The sequence below is a fragment of the Lytechinus variegatus genome, chromosome 6 (genome assembly GCF_018143015.1).
Source record: "Lytechinus variegatus isolate NC3 chromosome 6, Lvar_3.0, whole genome shotgun sequence".
NCBI classification, from domain to species: Eukaryota; Metazoa; Echinodermata; class Echinoidea; order Temnopleuroida; family Toxopneustidae; genus Lytechinus; species Lytechinus variegatus.
The window spans coordinates 17,350,374-17,367,909 of record NC_054745.1 but is presented as its reverse complement, the minus strand read 5'-3'; the positions used below and the strand labels follow the sequence as shown (position 1 = coordinate 17,367,909).

General features: G+C 37.2%; 1 protein-coding gene across 6 annotated transcripts in view; it reads right to left on the bottom strand.

Moving 5' to 3' along the window:
- Positions 1-2,542: 2,542 nt before the first annotated feature.
- Positions 2,543-17,536, bottom strand: part of LOC121417109 (APOBEC1 complementation factor-like) — a 42,456-nt gene continuing 27,462 nt past the window's right edge. For 2 of the 6 annotated variants that reach the window (XM_041610689.1, XM_041610688.1), the window contains 2 exons: positions 7,702-7,842; positions 2,543-5,508 (listed from right to left, as the gene is read on the bottom strand). In XM_041610689.1, the coding sequence (XP_041466623.1) occupies positions 5,399-5,508; positions 7,702-7,842 (251 nt within the window). In that variant the 3' untranslated portion in view covers positions 2,543-5,398. Of the gene's footprint in view, positions 5,509-7,701; positions 7,843-10,793; positions 10,829-17,536 lie in introns of all 6 variants that reach the window. The other 4 variants (XM_041610693.1, XM_041610692.1, XM_041610690.1 and 1 more) reach the window with 3 other exon arrangements.

Here is a 17,536-nt window from a genome sequence, read left to right as displayed (position 1 = left end):
CTCATGGAATGTAAAACAAGCTTTGCGATTGGTGGGTCTAACTCTGGCAATCAGCCAATCACAGCCCACCTTTAACTCACTAGGTGGCTACACAGCTACTAGAATCTCACAAGCAATTTGACTGGCTAAGCCATAATCCTGTCCAACTACAATCAACCAATCACGGCTCTCCATTCAAAACCTTTGAGGCTATTTAGCATTGTCTGTTTCAGTACAGTGAATTTGATTGGGTAACTAGCTATATGCATTGAATGCTATGAAATTTCCATGGCTTCTTATTATACCAGCTAGTAACCATTTTTTAATTCTGATTCAGTTCAACTCTGGCTAAAATTGCAAAAAACGTACAAAAATAGAACCTGAGAAATCTCTCACTTTTTTGTTGTCTTTTAGGCGATGAACGCAGGTGGGGTTCGTGCAGTTGTATAAAATAAACATATAAAAACAGGTTCTTAGAACCATTTGAAAAATAATAAAAAATATTTCCTTTGACAATATGACCTAGTAGGCCTTTACTGTATAAGTCCCTGGCCTTTTGATAGATCTCTTCAAATACAAGCCAAAATTTACATCAATTTTCAGAACAAAATAAAATGAAAGAGAGAGTATTCCACATCCATTAACAGATTGCATAATTGCAGTGAAAGGCCAGGGAATTATAGAATATTGTGTGTTTAAAACTTCTCTGTATAATATACACATATATACGCTCTTTTTCTTAGTATACAATCTTAAAAGTAAAATATACTTAACAAAATACATTAGAATGTCCATACGGGGGCACTGTAGAATACACGATAATGCACAAATAAATTCGACTGAGATGAAAAAAATGATGAAAATAACAAATTCTACGATGAATGGTTTGCAAAAATGATTTTTTTTCTTCCCTAAATTGATCACACCGCTTAGTAAATCAAAGGTTTAATATTCTGAACTTCTTATCCTACCATTTTTGAACAGCGCCACCTTTTGTCCAACTTGTAATGCATGGAGATATCACTTTACTCACATTTGACTGGAGAATTAGTAGAAGTAGTGGCTATAACTTACACAATGTTCACAGTCTTACAGTAGAAGGCACACAGTATGCCTCTTTGAATGAATGGGCGACTTTGTACTGATTCTCGGTATAGTTTCCTGCATTAAAACGTCATTTTGGCTCAGAGCAAAATCCTAAATTACAAAAAAAATCAACTGATATAAGACTTGCTACCAGACCAACTTTCAACCTGTAGTATTATTTTACCTGGGATAGTTTACTTTCAAGGGAACGCTATGGATTAGAGCTTGGGAAGCCTTCGCCTATTGAATTCACGTTTGAACAATAAAATTCGACATAAAAAGAAAAGTTTACCACTTTATAAAGATGGATAGTCAAAACCACATTGTTTTTTTCTTAATAATACTCCTCTTTAAACAATTTAAAACAATTATGGGACCATTTCTTTGTAATACAAAATATTTTATCCCAACTGTACTTTGAAGCTGTTCAATAATAAGCAATTGTTTGGAAAGCACCGACTCTCTTTCGAGAACAGATTGGCATGTACAGGAGTTGAAAAGTCAACATTAACTGGCAGTTCGAAGGTCAAACCCGAATACATAACGAAATGTGAATACAAAAGGTCATAATGTAATGCTTAGTACTCCCTAGTTTGAAAGAGAACACAACATGTGTCAAGTACTGTACTACAGTAAAAAAAAAAAAAACACACACAGTGTACATGTATTTTTGGCAAATGCAGAGAAAACTCAATAGACACACAAATATTTCTACTGTTTTGTAGAGAAAATGCCAAATGTCCAATATTTTTTTGGTCAAAAGAGACTGAAGTAGGTATGTTGGTCTTCTTCTGTATTTGTTATTTTTTCCTAATTGTTTTAGTAAGGCAGTACCAACAAGTCGCTTTCTTATGGCACAAAAAGTTAATAATTATTAAAGGCACTGCATAACATCAATAAATAGATTCTGCCATAGGCCATCACTGATGTGAAATTTCATACCGATATCTTTTCTTTAAATAAGTTGATTTTTGCGAATTTCATCCCTAATTCCGTCTGATTACTTGTGTTTTTTTTTAACAGAAGGCAAGAGTAACGACAAGAAAACTTGAAAAAATTTGAATTTTCATCCATTATGGAGTTTCTCTCGTGGATAATTTACCCATTAGTGGTGGGATCATTTCATTGTAGCATTAGCTGGAAATTCTCTTCTTTTCCCCTCCTAAAACACACAAAATCTGTGTTGTAAAAGATTTTCTCAAAATTCATGAAATATACACAAAAAAACAGGTTAACAGTATAGCAATGATAGTGATAAAGTACATCAATGAATTTTTTTTAAAATCTAAGATGCCCACTTCGGTCAACAAAGTGAACAACGATTTAAAAGTAGAATACAAGCAAAAATTTCGCGGAATGATACAATGGTTCTTAAAAGTACATTAAAGTACATCAAACACTATCTACATGATATGAACATTAAAGATAAAATTTGGAGATAAAACATGAATATTTGACAATGCTTTTTCTAAATTGGAATCACAAGAAGTCTGTTGATGATTGCGTTATTGGATGATTTTTTTTTTTCAAATAGTTAACACTAACTATACAGTCGGTGATTGAAATGGGAACAGATTTCCTAAAATGATCGATGCTTGCATTTTCTTATTTTGGAAAAGCAGTTTTGATTGGTTTCTCAATTGGTTTTTATTAAATAGTTAAAAATAGGGGTAATCAAATGATGTATAGATTATCATTTTAAATAACACCAAAAATAAGTTCTTTTTTTATACATCTACTTTTAAAAGAAATTTCTCTTTTTTTCCAAGTTACTGATCAACACGCTTGTTTATACTATGCAACTTAATTGAACATAATCATAACATTTTCATGTTTTTGTTCATTTTTTTTCTTGCAGTTTTTATGCTTGATAAATTTTAATAAAGCAAGCGAAAGGAAAATTAATGCTTTCTCTGAATATTCCATGATCATAAATACATCAAATGACAAATATAATCTTGAGTATGCTTTGAGGTTCTTTATGAATAAACGGTTGTTTTGAAGATCTTTATGAATAACGATGAATAAATGAATAAAGATATTCTAATCTGTAATGGTTCAACAATATTTAATTATGTTTTTAATTCAAAAAAAAATAATGCATTCTACTCTGTCCTTTTTGACAGATTGAAGACATACAATTTAAAGGACTTGGTTTGAGTAAATATGTGCTAGTCAGGGAAAAATAAAAATCTATCTGAAAATCATTAGGTTTAGTTTTTTTCTTTTGAAAAAAATAAGAATGAACATGTAGTTACTAAAATCTAGTGCATGCATTGTGACAAAAAGTGCTTCTTAGGGGTCTGTTGTGCCTTCATGGTAAAAGTAGACTTTTGTGCGGGGTAGTATAAAACTTGCTTGGTTGGAAGAAGACATGAATATAAAAAGCACATCGTCTTCCCTTGTAAAAAGATAATGTTCTTGGGGAAATGAAATGCTCTAAGGGTAAACAAAATTCCCTAAGGGGAAAAGGCCGTGCTTTGGGGGTAAAAAACAGTCAAGCTACTGGGAAAAGACACAAGGTCACACACGTATTCACTTTTGTGGAACAAAATAAATGCTTCTATCCAGTTGTGCTTAGCTTCTTACCAACCTATCTGACAGAAAAAAACAATGGTATTATTGTGCTTTCATGGCTAAAAGTGATACTAAACCCAAATGGTCTATCAATACACTTCTATACACTGTCTGAAAATGGGATATTTTATTTCAGGGGAAAGGGGAATCCCCTAAAATGCCCGCTCGGACAAGACGATATCGAAACTGTATCACAACAGATAATCTGTTGATTGGTATGAAAGACACAAATTCCTCTAATATTTTGAAAGACGACAAGGAAAGACGGTATATATTACATCTTGTACTTTACCCTCACACCTTTGGCACATATCAAACAAAAACTAAGAAAATACATTCAACCGTCATATTGTCAGTATCAATACAAGAACAGAGTATTTTTTTGAAAAGTATGATATGAACACATTTTTTTTTGTTAACAGTACAAATTTGCTTTCTTAGGCAGTTGAAGTGAGTTTAAAAAGTTTTTTGGGGAAAGAAAAGTTTTCTTGATATTAGTAGCACCTACACCCCCTATATACTTGAAGTATTTCTCAATACAATGGGTGATTTCATGTCTAGTGTCGGATGTACACTTTAGATTGCCTTCACTATAAATGTTAACACCCAACATGAGTTCAGTGTTTGTGTTGAATGCACCATTCAGATTGAATCACTAGCTCAAACACCTACATATGCTTTAATTGGCAGTAGGCCTATTTTGCAGTTTATTGTTAGTCTTTATGTGCTGGTGTCAGATACACAATTCAGATTACCTTTACCAACTCAAACACTTACAGGTAGGTTCAGTGTTGGTGTCTGATGCACGGGTCAAATTACATTCCCTAGCTCCAACACCTAACATAATCTGGCAGTTCAGTGTTAGCGTTTGTGATGGTGTCGAATGCAAGATTCTGATTGCCTTCACTAGCTCCAACACCCAACTATTTTAGCTCTGGTGCTGTGCTGGTGTTGAAATCAGCCCATAACACCAAATCAACACCAAAATATCACAAGTCCCCCAGTGCTGAAGAATGTGTTAAAACAAAGCACCTTTTGTAGTTTTCACCCTTGTCACAATGAGCATGTTTTAAAGGTCTTGGTTTGTGATAACCGGTCAAGGGCCCATTTTACAAACCAAAATAAATGATCATATGACAAATTTTTACAATCGATTGCATATCCAATGATGCGCAAGCAATCGTTAAAATTAATCATACGACCAATTGCAAATCAGGTTACAGGCCCTGATGTGAATGAAACTTTCAATTTTTTTTTTAAATGAATCTTCAAAATAGATGAAACTGATGAAAATCATAACTCTATGATCTAAAACAAAAAGAAATCGTGGAAAAGGCTAAAACTAAAATTTTCAATATACGAATCATAAACTCTATATCTATTTCAACACACAAAAAAATCCTGAAATACATTCATTTATCTATGTAAGATTTCACAACACACATAACAATGAAGGAACGTTTAATAAGAGAAATCATGAACATAAAGTCCATCAGAGAAATATTGGAAAAAGATATACGGTAGTCAGGTGCGTAGTAGTACATCCAAAAGTCTGTTTCACTAATCTTAAAATCAATTTCATCATCAATTTTTAACACCAAATTAGTTATAGCTTGAAATTGATTGTACTGTTATCCAATATAAGGCTTTGGAAAATGTGGCCTTAAAATTGATTTTCTAGAAAACTGATTTTAAGATCGATGAAAGGGCGAGTACGAGGATGGCCATGATTTTGCAGCGTGGTGTTGTCCCTCACTCATCCTTGGTAGACCTGGTGGTAGACATCACCCCCGTAGCCTCCCTGTTGGTGGTAGCCCGATCCTGACTGGTAGGGGTGAGGGGATGTGGCAGTGTGGGCATCACCACCTGGAGGAAGAAAAATAGGGGTGTGTAAGTCGATAGAGCCGGAGGGACGCATCGAGGGTTAAACAAGTAAAATGCTCTACATGTATGAGTTGATATATCTCACCAATTCACTCAATGCATGCAATTGATCAAATCATTTTCATAATTCATGACTGTTTTTAATGTTAATACAGACAATCAGTCCAATTGTTTTTTTTTCTTCCAAATTCATGGCTTTTTAATTTGCTTTTACTATTGGAGTTAAAATGCTTGTGGCTGTTAAATTTTTTTTTCTGTACGTGTATGAATATTGCATCATCATAGAATATTCAGCATATAGACGTTTTCACTCCAACCTGATTTTAAGATTGGTTTATCAGATCAAATGAGCAGAGATATTGCACCCCCCCCCCCTCTCCCCAACATGATGAATTGAGAGGGGGGGTGCCAGACTTTGTGATTGTTAAGAAATATTTTTGATCATGCATAATATATATTGCAAAATGAAAAACTTTCATCAATACTAGAACACATCTGCTTTGTCAAATCTACCTTTACAGGTGGATTAACTAGATCTTGGAAAACAAAATGTATTTTTGAAAGGTGTTTATATCTGATCATTACAACTACTTATCACTTTCATGCAATGGTTCTTTTTTATTATCAAAGTTCTTATTTACCCCATTTTAAGATTAATTTATCAAAGGGCCCACCAAGAAAAAAAGATAATGCAATCAATGGTGATAGGGAAGAGGAGAATGAGAAGAGGGGAGAGTCTTAAACTGCACATCAAGTGCGTGTTTCATAAAAGCTGTTTGTAAGTTAAGAGCGACTTTAAGAACGACTGGTAAACCTCTCTAATGCTTTAAATAGTCACCCACAAACATTGAATGGTCAATATCATAATCATAAAGGATCACCACTCGATCTTAAAGTCGCTCTTAACTTGCCCCTGAAATGTTCAATCTCATCCCAGGTTGCAGAATTAGGCTGTAGGTTGTGATAGTAGTCCCAGAAAATAAATGAAAAATAATCTTTTGCCTGATGCAATGTACAACAACAGATAGCTTCTAGACTACTAGCTTGGGGGCATGACGAAGAGGGGGGGGGGGGGGGGGGGGTGAAAGAGAAGAAGCTCAGAGACCAATGAAGAATAAAAAAATCAAGACGAATAAAAAGAAGAAGCATTCATAGATGATGAAGATGAAAGAGAGGAAGCTCAGAGACCAATGAAGAAAAAAAACAATGAAGATGAAAAAAAAGAAGAAGCAATCATAATCGATGAAGGAGTAAAAATAATAATTTTTCAAAATGGAAAATCTCTCTTTAAAGTATAAAACCGGTACATCTAAACACCAATCTCATCTGCATAGAAGGGCGAACTGTCTCCAGTGACCACTAGATTGAAACGTGCATTACAGAAACCTGTTCATAAAGACCACCAGCAGGGGCGGCCGTTGCAGAAAGAGTTGCGTTTAAACGCAAGCCAAAGAATCAATCGCAAGTCCCGAATGCACGCTGCTGATTGGTTGAAAATAAAGTTGCGCTTGATTTTTAGAGTTGGGATTGATTGCAACTCTTTCTGCAACGGGCCCCTGCTCATAAGGACTGCTCTTTCTTTGCCTCTCTTGGGTAGTCTCCATAGACAGGTTTCACTATATATGGGATGGAAAAATCTACTAATAGCATTACCTACATAAGCTAGAATGAAAATGGAATAAATTCTTATTAAAACCATTAAATAAAATATTTGCATTTCTAACTATCATTAAAGTAAATCCATGCCATGTGTGTTACAACAAGTAGCATGCCACTGATCAAGGGCACATCACACCCCTACAATGAAATGGTGCATTCCAGAATATTAGATAATAATGGAATCTTCTATTTGTCAGAATAGGGGTTGAATGTGAACTCTCGTCTGCATCACAGGAAAGTGAGAGATTTTAATACTAAAAAGTAAATTTCACCCCTACAATGATATAGAGCATTCAATATCATCTTAAGAATTAGTGCACGAGAATACCCCAATTGCTATAAATGGGACAGAAAATTGAAATAAATATTGAGGCAATAGGGGTGGAGAAAAATGAAGAAGAGTTGAAAGCAGACCACACCCCTAAAATGAAAATGTAGCATTCCAGAATATATTGAAAGAAGTGAGCAATGGAACGTCCCATTCACAAAGAATAGGGGAGAAAAGTGGATTCCTACCTGCACTAACTACGACAGGGCTAGATGGATAAGAGCTATGATGTGAGCCAATTTGATGAGGATGATGGATGGAGGCGGGATATGGAGAAGGTGAAGGGGAGGGGCTTCCTTGCACTGGACTCTCTGATTGGCTCTCCTCACCTAGATATGCAAATGAGGAAGCAAGGCAATGGAAAGGAAGGCTAATATATGCCCTAAAATGTTTGAAAGCATGATTAATCAAATGCAAGATAGATTTTTTTTCTAGATTTCATCGACAAAATGTTTATCAGGAAGAGGATGAAAGTTATGCAGAAAAAGTTGGTAGAATATAAAGATAATGTGTATTGAAACAATTTCAAAAAATAAAATGAAATTATAAAAGCAAAATGTAAATGATTAAAAATCAAAGATGAGAGAATGTGTGGGAAAAAATGATTAAAGAAAATGTGTAAAAAGAAAGTAATGATAAATTGTCGATAACCCTTTCTAATCTTGCTTTCCTAGTCCATGAAACTTACATAAACTACATTTTGAAATAAACGAAATCTTTACTAGATATACCAAGAAGTGATTTTAAAATGATATAATGGGCTAAAGAAGAAAACTATAAAAGAACAAAAGTGGAATAAGAAAAGAATGATTGAAGGTTTGCTCGCAGATGCAATGTTAATAAATGCTACATATACATGTATATATATATCTGTTTAAACACTCTTGTACATGTAAGGAATATGTGGATGAGTGCGAGTAATCTTGTGTTCATGAAAATTAAAACAATAGAAGAGGTACATGATGAAATTAAAGAACATGAAATGAAAAGAAAGACTCTCTGCAAGCTTGTTGACATAAGAGTAAAAATATGTAAAATGAAAATAAGTCCTACATGTACTAGTTCTTTTCCAGGGGGGTGTTTCACAAAGATTTGAGTATGACTTAGAGTCGCACTTAAATGCCGAGTTGCGTACGGTATGAAAGACTTGACCACATTAGTCAGATCGTGTCATGAGGACGTGCACTAATGCGTATCTATCAATAAGATCGTGCGTTGCATATCATGTACGCGTCGGCATTTAAGTGCGACTTAAGTCATACTTAAATCTTTGTGAAACACCCCCCAGGGGAATATATTACATGGCGACTATGGGTGAATTTGCCCCTGAAATACTCCAACAGAGCCCTATGAAATAAGAGAGCCCCCTGGAAAATCAACATTCACTGCAAAGTTTGTCCAATATGTTGTAGAATTTTTGCAGTGGTTAATGAAATGTAGCCCCAGAATATTTTTGTTTAATTTGTCCTGCTTGGAATAAATTTCTCTTCTTGAACCAGACTAAGACCATAGCAGTATGAATTAATGCTCCCGTTGACTGGCCTCAATTTGCATCCCATAGGCCTTGGAGATTTGTTGATTGTTGTGCCCTTCTTAATTTTCCCTTTTTGTGCTACAATATTCAAATTTGCCCAATGAAGAAGTGGTCTACATGTAGCTTAAATTGCCCAGATATGAAGTCGAGGCCGGCCTCAAGGCCACATTTTGCTGGCCTTGGCTAAGTGACATGTAAAAAGTCTATGGGAGGTTTCCCCATCAAGCCACATGACTCGGAAGTGCCAGCCTCAACCACAACCCACGTGGGTGTTTCATAAAGCTGTTCGTAAGTTAAAAGCGACTTTAAGAACGGCTGGTGATCCTTTCTTGTGGTAAATGGTATATACATTGGCGATGGTTAAGCGTGTAAGAAAGGTTCACCAGTCGTTCTTAAAGTCGCTCTTATCTTACGAACAGCTTTATAAAACAGCCCCCTGGCCTTAATTGCCCTAAAAAGGGGAAAAATATTAAGGCCAAACATATGTTTACAATTTCAATGAATAATATTGTTTAAATACACTACATACTCAGTCAAAGTGTGCTTTGGACAAATGCTTAAAAAATGGGGGACAGTAAAACAACAAGGAAGATATAAAAAAGTGATTTTTTTTTACAGAAAAGCTACCAAGTCCCACTTAAACTGATAGCAAACCACATGGCAAGATATTTATCTAAGAATGAATGTCGCAATGATCTTTCGTTTTTTTTTCTTTTATGAATTAAAATGAATGGCAAGCATGTTATGGTGGATATTTCATCATGAACTAAATTTGAGTTAGATATTTTGTCCATTCGGGCTATTCTAGCATTACAGATGCAACATTCAGTTTCAAAGCATAACACTGTAAAACTTTAACATATTCAAACAGTTCTTTCCAAGCAAACTGCTAAAATTCCATTTTAAACAGTTCTTGCTGAGTTTGCCAGACATAGTTAAAGATTTACATACACAATCAATTTTACAATATTTTTATTTAAAAGATTGAACAAGGCTTGAAGGCCATCTAGGACCATTGCGGCATGTCCTTTTATTTGGTCTAAGTGTCTCTTTCAATGACCTTGGAGATACTGTATGTGTACCCAATTTTCTTCTTTGCTGTCAAAATGTGCCCTCTTTGACCTTGCCCTATGATATTAAGTCTGATATGCTTCGTGTGCGTATTAAAGAGAAATGCCAGTAGTTGCAGTAAACACTGATTTCATGAGAAAGTCTGTAAAACCAAGCTTAATTGTCAGTATATTATCGAGGATCTAGATCTTGTACAGTTACATACACTGAACTTTGTGAAATCTTGAAATCTACGCTGAAAAATGTTCACACTGAAGATCACCAACACAGATAAGCACACACGGGACAGTGTATTATTATTGCTTTAAATGTCAGCCCGATGCTTGACCCGAATCCTGTGATTATTTGGTAATTTCTCGGCAATTACACAATTCTTCCAGAATCCATTGGCACATATTTTTTATAATTTATACAAACAGACACTTTGATGGTCATTTCATTGGATTCTGTACGAACTCATTTTGATATCGTTAGCACAACTGGCATTTACCTTTAAGGACCATGGCATTTGTTAAAGTGTCATGCTTTGAAACTGCTTGAATCAGTTACAATGGAACTGGCGGTATGCATTAATAAATGTGGCATTATTGTCACTCATCTGTACAGGAGAAGGGGGTGGGGCACTGTATATGTATATTGGGGAATATTTTGATGAATGACAAAAACAAGTCTTACGTTGCTATCTATGGCCCTCTCTATTTACAGCTCACCTAGTTGTATGCGTGTATTGTGAGATAACAAAAATAATGCAATTGGTACCTTCGTACAGAGAGCGGTAGATTGCCACTTGGTCTACTTTCCATTTGGTCTCTCATCCCACATAGTCTAATCTTAATTCATCTACAACAGCATAACCATTTGGTCTAATTTCCATTTGTCCGGCGCATTTACGGCACGCTATTTCATTAGGCCATGTACACCCATTTCATCTAAAATAGCCTTGATTCAACACCACGGCCCGTATTCTGACAACAGGTTTAACTTAAACTCAGGTTTAAAGTTGTGGTTTAAGTATGGATACCCAATTGTTACATAATCACTAACAGTAGAGATATCATACCGCAGCTCATTTGGCTCTCAAATCATTCATAATTGTCTAGGAAATATAAATAGATTGTCCTCACCATCGATGAATCAGGAAGCACAGTAAACATAAGAAACATACAACTTAATAAAACATTTTTATACTTTTGGCTTCCTACTTTAAACCACAACTTTGAACCGAGTTTAAGTAAAACCCGACTTCAGAATACTGGCCCACCTGTCTATATGATTAGATTGACTGTTTAGAAACCAAATATTCAGATGACAAAGTGCAGAAAAGTAATTGAAGAAGTGGAAATTAGACCACCTGGAATAAATGACAGAGAGCCCAACAGACTACTAGACGAATGATTGGAATTAGTTAGAACAAGTGAGTTTTTTTTTAGCCATAATGGTGTTCGACGAGCTGAGAATTAGACCAACTGCAAATGGACCAAGTGAATGTAAACCAAGGAGCATTTACTTTCAAATGGATGCCTCTTGCCATGACAACACACAATTTAATTTCCTGCCACTCGATATTATGAACTATTACAATGACTTGGCTTTATACATATGTTTGCTTGCATAATGAGTACAACATTACCCCCCCCCTTCTTCCATAGAAATCAGATATGAAACTTAATCGTCTAAAGAAATGCTTTGAGATCATTTCAAGATTATTTAATTCATCAATCTAATTATTCATCTTTATTTTCATATCTATATTTTTAATTGCAATCTTTTATTTTTTCCCCAATTTTGGGTTGGATATTTTCCTATATATATACAGTTGTTATTGCTAGTTTACAATAAGACAATTAACTTTATCCCCTTAAAAAAAAGAAACAAAACCAAAACAGAAAAATACATATATGAATAAAAAAAAATACACGAATGAACATAAAACACAAATAGAAACTAAATAAATGAATAAAAATTATTTTTAAAATCTATATACTACACTGAGAGTCTGCAAAGCCTGTGGCACATTTATTTAATTCTTACACTGGTCATCTACAAACTAACAACGAACCACGCTCATTTTAGTCTTTTTCTTCCTACATTTTCATTTTCAAACTCAACCTGCTCAAATGACATTACATGAATTATGAACTGAACACGCATGCACACTCCACAAGAGAAACCTCTTAAAAACTTACGCCACAATGAGGGTCCCGTAACACAAAGGTTAGCGATTGATTGTACGCTTGATTTTCACGATTGATTGTACATTAGTCTATGCAATTGTAGGGATTGATTTTGTACTTTTATTTCTTTCCACTTTTATTTCTTTCCACTCTTAGTCATGAATCATCCCTTTTTTGTAATAGAACACCCCTCATTTATATTCACCCTTTTCATCCTCACACAAGGTTCTTTTGTATTTATTCACTCCACCATCCTCCATACAGCTTTCTTCACTCCTCTCTCTCCCTCTCCCTTTCCTTCCACCTCTCTCCTGATTGGTTATAGTTGATGCACTCAAGCCTAGATAATAATTTGCATATAGTTTGAATATCTTTTGTTTGTATATATAAATATTCAGTTATACTTTGTTCTATTGATTTGCATTTAAATGAATATTGATATGCTTTAAAATAATTTGAATGGAATGTTGCTAGAATGCAACAAGGCTTCTGTACATTAAAAGCTGGGAGTTGGCCAGTAAGTTCTGAACATGATAGCATGTCTTGTCTGCTGGGCTGTCTCTGTGCATGAAGAGTGCTAGGAATGAGAATTGATAAGAACCCCGTACTACACTGGTGCCAGCGGTGTTTTCTAGTCCTCTTCTACCCCAGAGCTTCAGGCAGCTTTACCCACCAGCAGCTGATAGTTGAATTTTTCACCCTACTTCGAGTGATTTACACCCTCCTTCGAGTGATTTACTGCACCCTTCTTCTGTGGATACATTATCAGTACACCCTTCTTCTGTGGATACAGCTTCCATAAAGCATCTACTGATTGTATTTTTCATCCTGCTTCATGAGAATTCTTCATAAATGTGAGTTCTATTTTCATGATCTGAGCTTAATCTACAATCTTGCTTCCTATGTACATTTGTATCCATGTATGCAGTTGAAAACTGAATGTACTCTACATTCTATAGTGAGTTGGATGTGCATTCTCAAGTTTGTCAAGGCTTGTACATGTATCTCAAGACTGACTTTTGAATGTTGGTGAGTCACTTGCTTTAACTCCTGTTCATACATTCACCCTCCTTCATTTAGCAAGAGCTATTTCTGCTTCGATAGCTGAGTGTGATTATTATTGACTTGCAAGTTGCATCTATAGTAATTTGAGATTTAAATATATGTAGCTGTATATATAGAACTCTGTTATACACTGTTAACGCCCTACCATCATGTTTCGACTTGATCTCCCTGAAATCTTCACTGGAGAAGATGGCAGAAATTTCGGTCAATGGGCAAGGAGATTAGAAGTTGCTGCCGAAGTCCTCCCACAGGCAGAGAGAAAGCTTCATCTTCTTCTTCCATCGAGACTTGCCGGTGCCGCATTTACAGTATGGGAGAGCATTCCAGCCTCTGACCAACAAGACTATAGTATAGTAAAGAAAAAGTTGATGACAGTGTTTGGGAATACAAATTACCTGAACTCCTTCAAATCTTGCATAGATGCAAGGAAGAGACATAGAAACGAGGCCCTAGAAGTATTTGCAGCGGCGATAGCCACTCTTGTTGAAGAGGCCTTCCCAGACTATGATGCTGCAGGAAAGGACGGCGAGAAATTTCGCAGATTTCTTGCAGGTATTGACAAACCCCTTCAGATAAAGATATACGAGATGGGCGCTAATACTTTCGCTGAAGCATTAGACATTGCCGTACGGGTCGAAAGAGCCAATCAAGTTGGGCAACCGCTAGATGAGACAATAGCTTCAGTTTCACCGAAAAGAAGTGATCCAAACTCTGTATTATTGGAGAAAGTGATGAAACGATTAGACGATCTAGAACTGAAATTTGAAGGATACAAATCTGAACCCAAACATCGACACTACGATGGGCATCAGAAGCAGTCTAGATCACCAAGCCCTGTACGCAATCGACATGAACATCAATCTAGATCGAGGTACCGAAACTCAGATGATCACTGGCATCGGTCGTCTGGACATCATCGGTCACCCAGTCCATACTCTCCACACCATAGACGATTTAGGTCACCAAGCCCTCAACGCTTTCATCGCAGCCCTCCCCGATCAAGTCCACTCAGATATAACACTTATGATGGCAGATCAACTAGCCCTCACCAACGCCGATACCCAAGTCGACCTAGCTGGCAACCTACATTTTCTGATGACCGCCATCCCTCTGATGTGAGAGATTCACCCTATCGTCAGATGAACAGTACTCAGTCGAGGAAAGTTCACTTTGATCACAATCAGGGAAACTATTCATAGTTGATGACAAGGGTCGACCATCAACTTCATCCCTCTTTGATAAACAGACCCAAACTGAAAATGAATGTCATCCTTCATCTATATCGACTGTCAATCGTAGGTCTTCATCACCTCCACCACCATACATTCCCACAATTGTCGACAACAAGTATATTTTAGCCTTCATCGACAGTGGTTCCTTTATATCGCTGATGAGTGCAGATTTCTACTACTCAATCCCAGAGAGCCAGCGAAGTCCATTGCACAAGACGATAACTTTGGCTTCAACGATAACCAGAGAAGATATTGACATTATTGGAACAACCTCACCAACCATCCATCTTGGAAACAAGACAGTCAAGCATCTGTTCAGAGTAGCGAGAAACATAACTCACCCTTTCGTCCTTGGTTGGGACTTCATGGACCAACACGATGCCTCCATCTCTGCTCGTACATCTACATTCAATATGCCTGGTATGAGTATTCCACTTGTTGAACGACATCAACACCAAGTACCACTCAAATGTAATGTTTGTCTGATTGGAAAGACAACTCTCCCTGGAATGAGTGAGGTGCATGTTCAAGGTCGATTGATTTCACCACAACCTGATGTAGTTCCACAAGACTACAATGGAATATTTGAGCCCTCTATCGACGAACATCTCAATATTGCAGGTGCGAGATCCCTTTCTCGACCACAAGATGGTATCATCCTACTCAGACTGATAAACCCTACATCTGAGATGGTAGAATTGTCTGCAAACACTGCACTCGGGCAATTCTATTCTACTACTGGAGACAGAGAGGAAGAGTACGAGATTCTTGACGGTGTTGTAGCCGGCACACAGGAAAGCTCATCTCTTGACCTTTCTTCAATGCTCCCTACTTCGAACCTGTCCAAAACCGAGTATGAAAGCGCTGAACGTCTACTCAATTCTTATTCTGATGTTTTCAGCAGCACATCTGAGGATATTGGACAAACTAATTTTGCTTACCATGAAATCAACACAACAACAGAGACACCAGTTCGACAAAGAGCATACAGAACTTCACCTACTATGAGAGTTGAAATACAGAATCAAGTCGATGAGCTACTAAGACGAGACATTGTTGAGGAAAGCTTCAGTCCATGGGCCAGCCCAATCGTGATGGTGAGAAAGAAAGACAATACCTACAGGTTTTGTGTAGACTACCGAGCATTAAATGCTATCACAGTCAGAGACTCCCATCCTATCCCACGTTCTGATGATTCCATCGACGCTTTAGCATCATCTTCCTACTTCAGCGTTATTGACTTGTCATCTGGATATTGGCAGATCCCACTTGAGCCGCGGGACAGAGAAAAGACTGCCTTCACTACAGGAACTGGACTCTATCAATTCAAGGTCATGCCTTTTGGCTTGGTTAACGCACCGATGACTTTCCAGAGAGTCATGGAAGCAGTTCTCCATGGGTTACATTGGTCAATATGCCTCATCTACTTGGACGATTGCATAGTACTTGGCAAGACATTTCAAGACCATCTACACAATCTCCAAGAAGTATTACAACGATTCCGAGATGCTAACCTCAAGCTTAAACCTTCGAAATGTCAATTCTTTCGAAAGGAAGTAACCTATCTTGGTCATGTGATCAGTACTGACGGAGTTCTCCCCGATCCAGTCAACACCAAGAAAGTGTCATCCTGGCCTCAACCAACGACTCCAACCCAAGTGAGATCATTTTTGGGACTTGCCTCCTTTTACCGGAGATTCATACCAAACTTTGCTCAAGTCTCATCACCACTCACTGACTTGACGCAGAAAGGCAAGAAGTTTATCTGGACGGCTGAATGCGAGGAAGCCTACAACCAACTAAAGTCCTCTCTCACAAGCCCACCTATCCTTGCATATCCGGATTTTGCCAAGAAGTTTAGTTTGGCAACTGACGCTTCACAAGATGCTATTGGGGCCGTACTTTCTCAGTCACAAGACGGAAATGACAGAGTAGTTGCTTACTACAGTAAAAAGCTAACTCCAGCCCAACAGAAATGGTCAACATATGACAGAGAACTATGGTCCATAATTTCATCTGTTCGGCATTTCAGACATTACTTAAGGGGCAGAGAATTCACAATCCATACAGATCATCGACCCCTCTTGGCCTACAACAAGGTTCCGATACAAGATGATGCCACAGGACGCAGAGCAAGGTGGATCGTAGAGTTGAATGCATATTCTTTCACCATGAATCACAGAAAGGGCACTGCTCATCGTAACGCTGATGCTATGTCACGCATGCCAGACGAGACAGCACCACTTGTTAGCATGGTAAACACACGCTCTACGAGAAATCAATCTGCAACTCAATCCGACCAAGCATCTACCAATCCAAAGTCATGTGACTCTATGGACGACAAAGTTACTGAGAACTTTATCCTTTCTAACCATCATGCTGATTTACAATACCACCAGCAACATGACATGGACATTCAAAGGATAATCAAGTACATCAAGGAGCACCATCATCCGACAGTGAGGGAAGTAAGACGACAATCACCCCGTCTTCGACGTCTTTTATGGCAGCTCCCACGATTAGTACTTCAGAATGGTCTCTTATACCGACGACGACAAGACAACTTTGGAACATCCTCACTTCAGGTAGTTGTACCAGAATCTCTCGTCCCTCGAGTGTTAGAAGAGATACATGGTAATCCATCTTCTGGACACTTCGGAGTTCAACGCACACTACACAGAGCTGAAGCTATGTGCTATTGGCCGTTCATGCACAAAGATATAACCAACTACTGCAGAACCTGCCATGCCTGTGAGTCGATAAGATCACCAAACCCAAAGCACCAAGCTCCGCTTCAGAACATCAAAACAGATCACCCTCTTCAAATTGTATTCGCGGATATAGCGGAACTTCCTACTTCGAGAAGTGGATACCACTATATTTTGGTCGTGGTTGATCACTTCAGTAAATACACCAACATTTACCCTATGCGAGACCAGACCGCCCA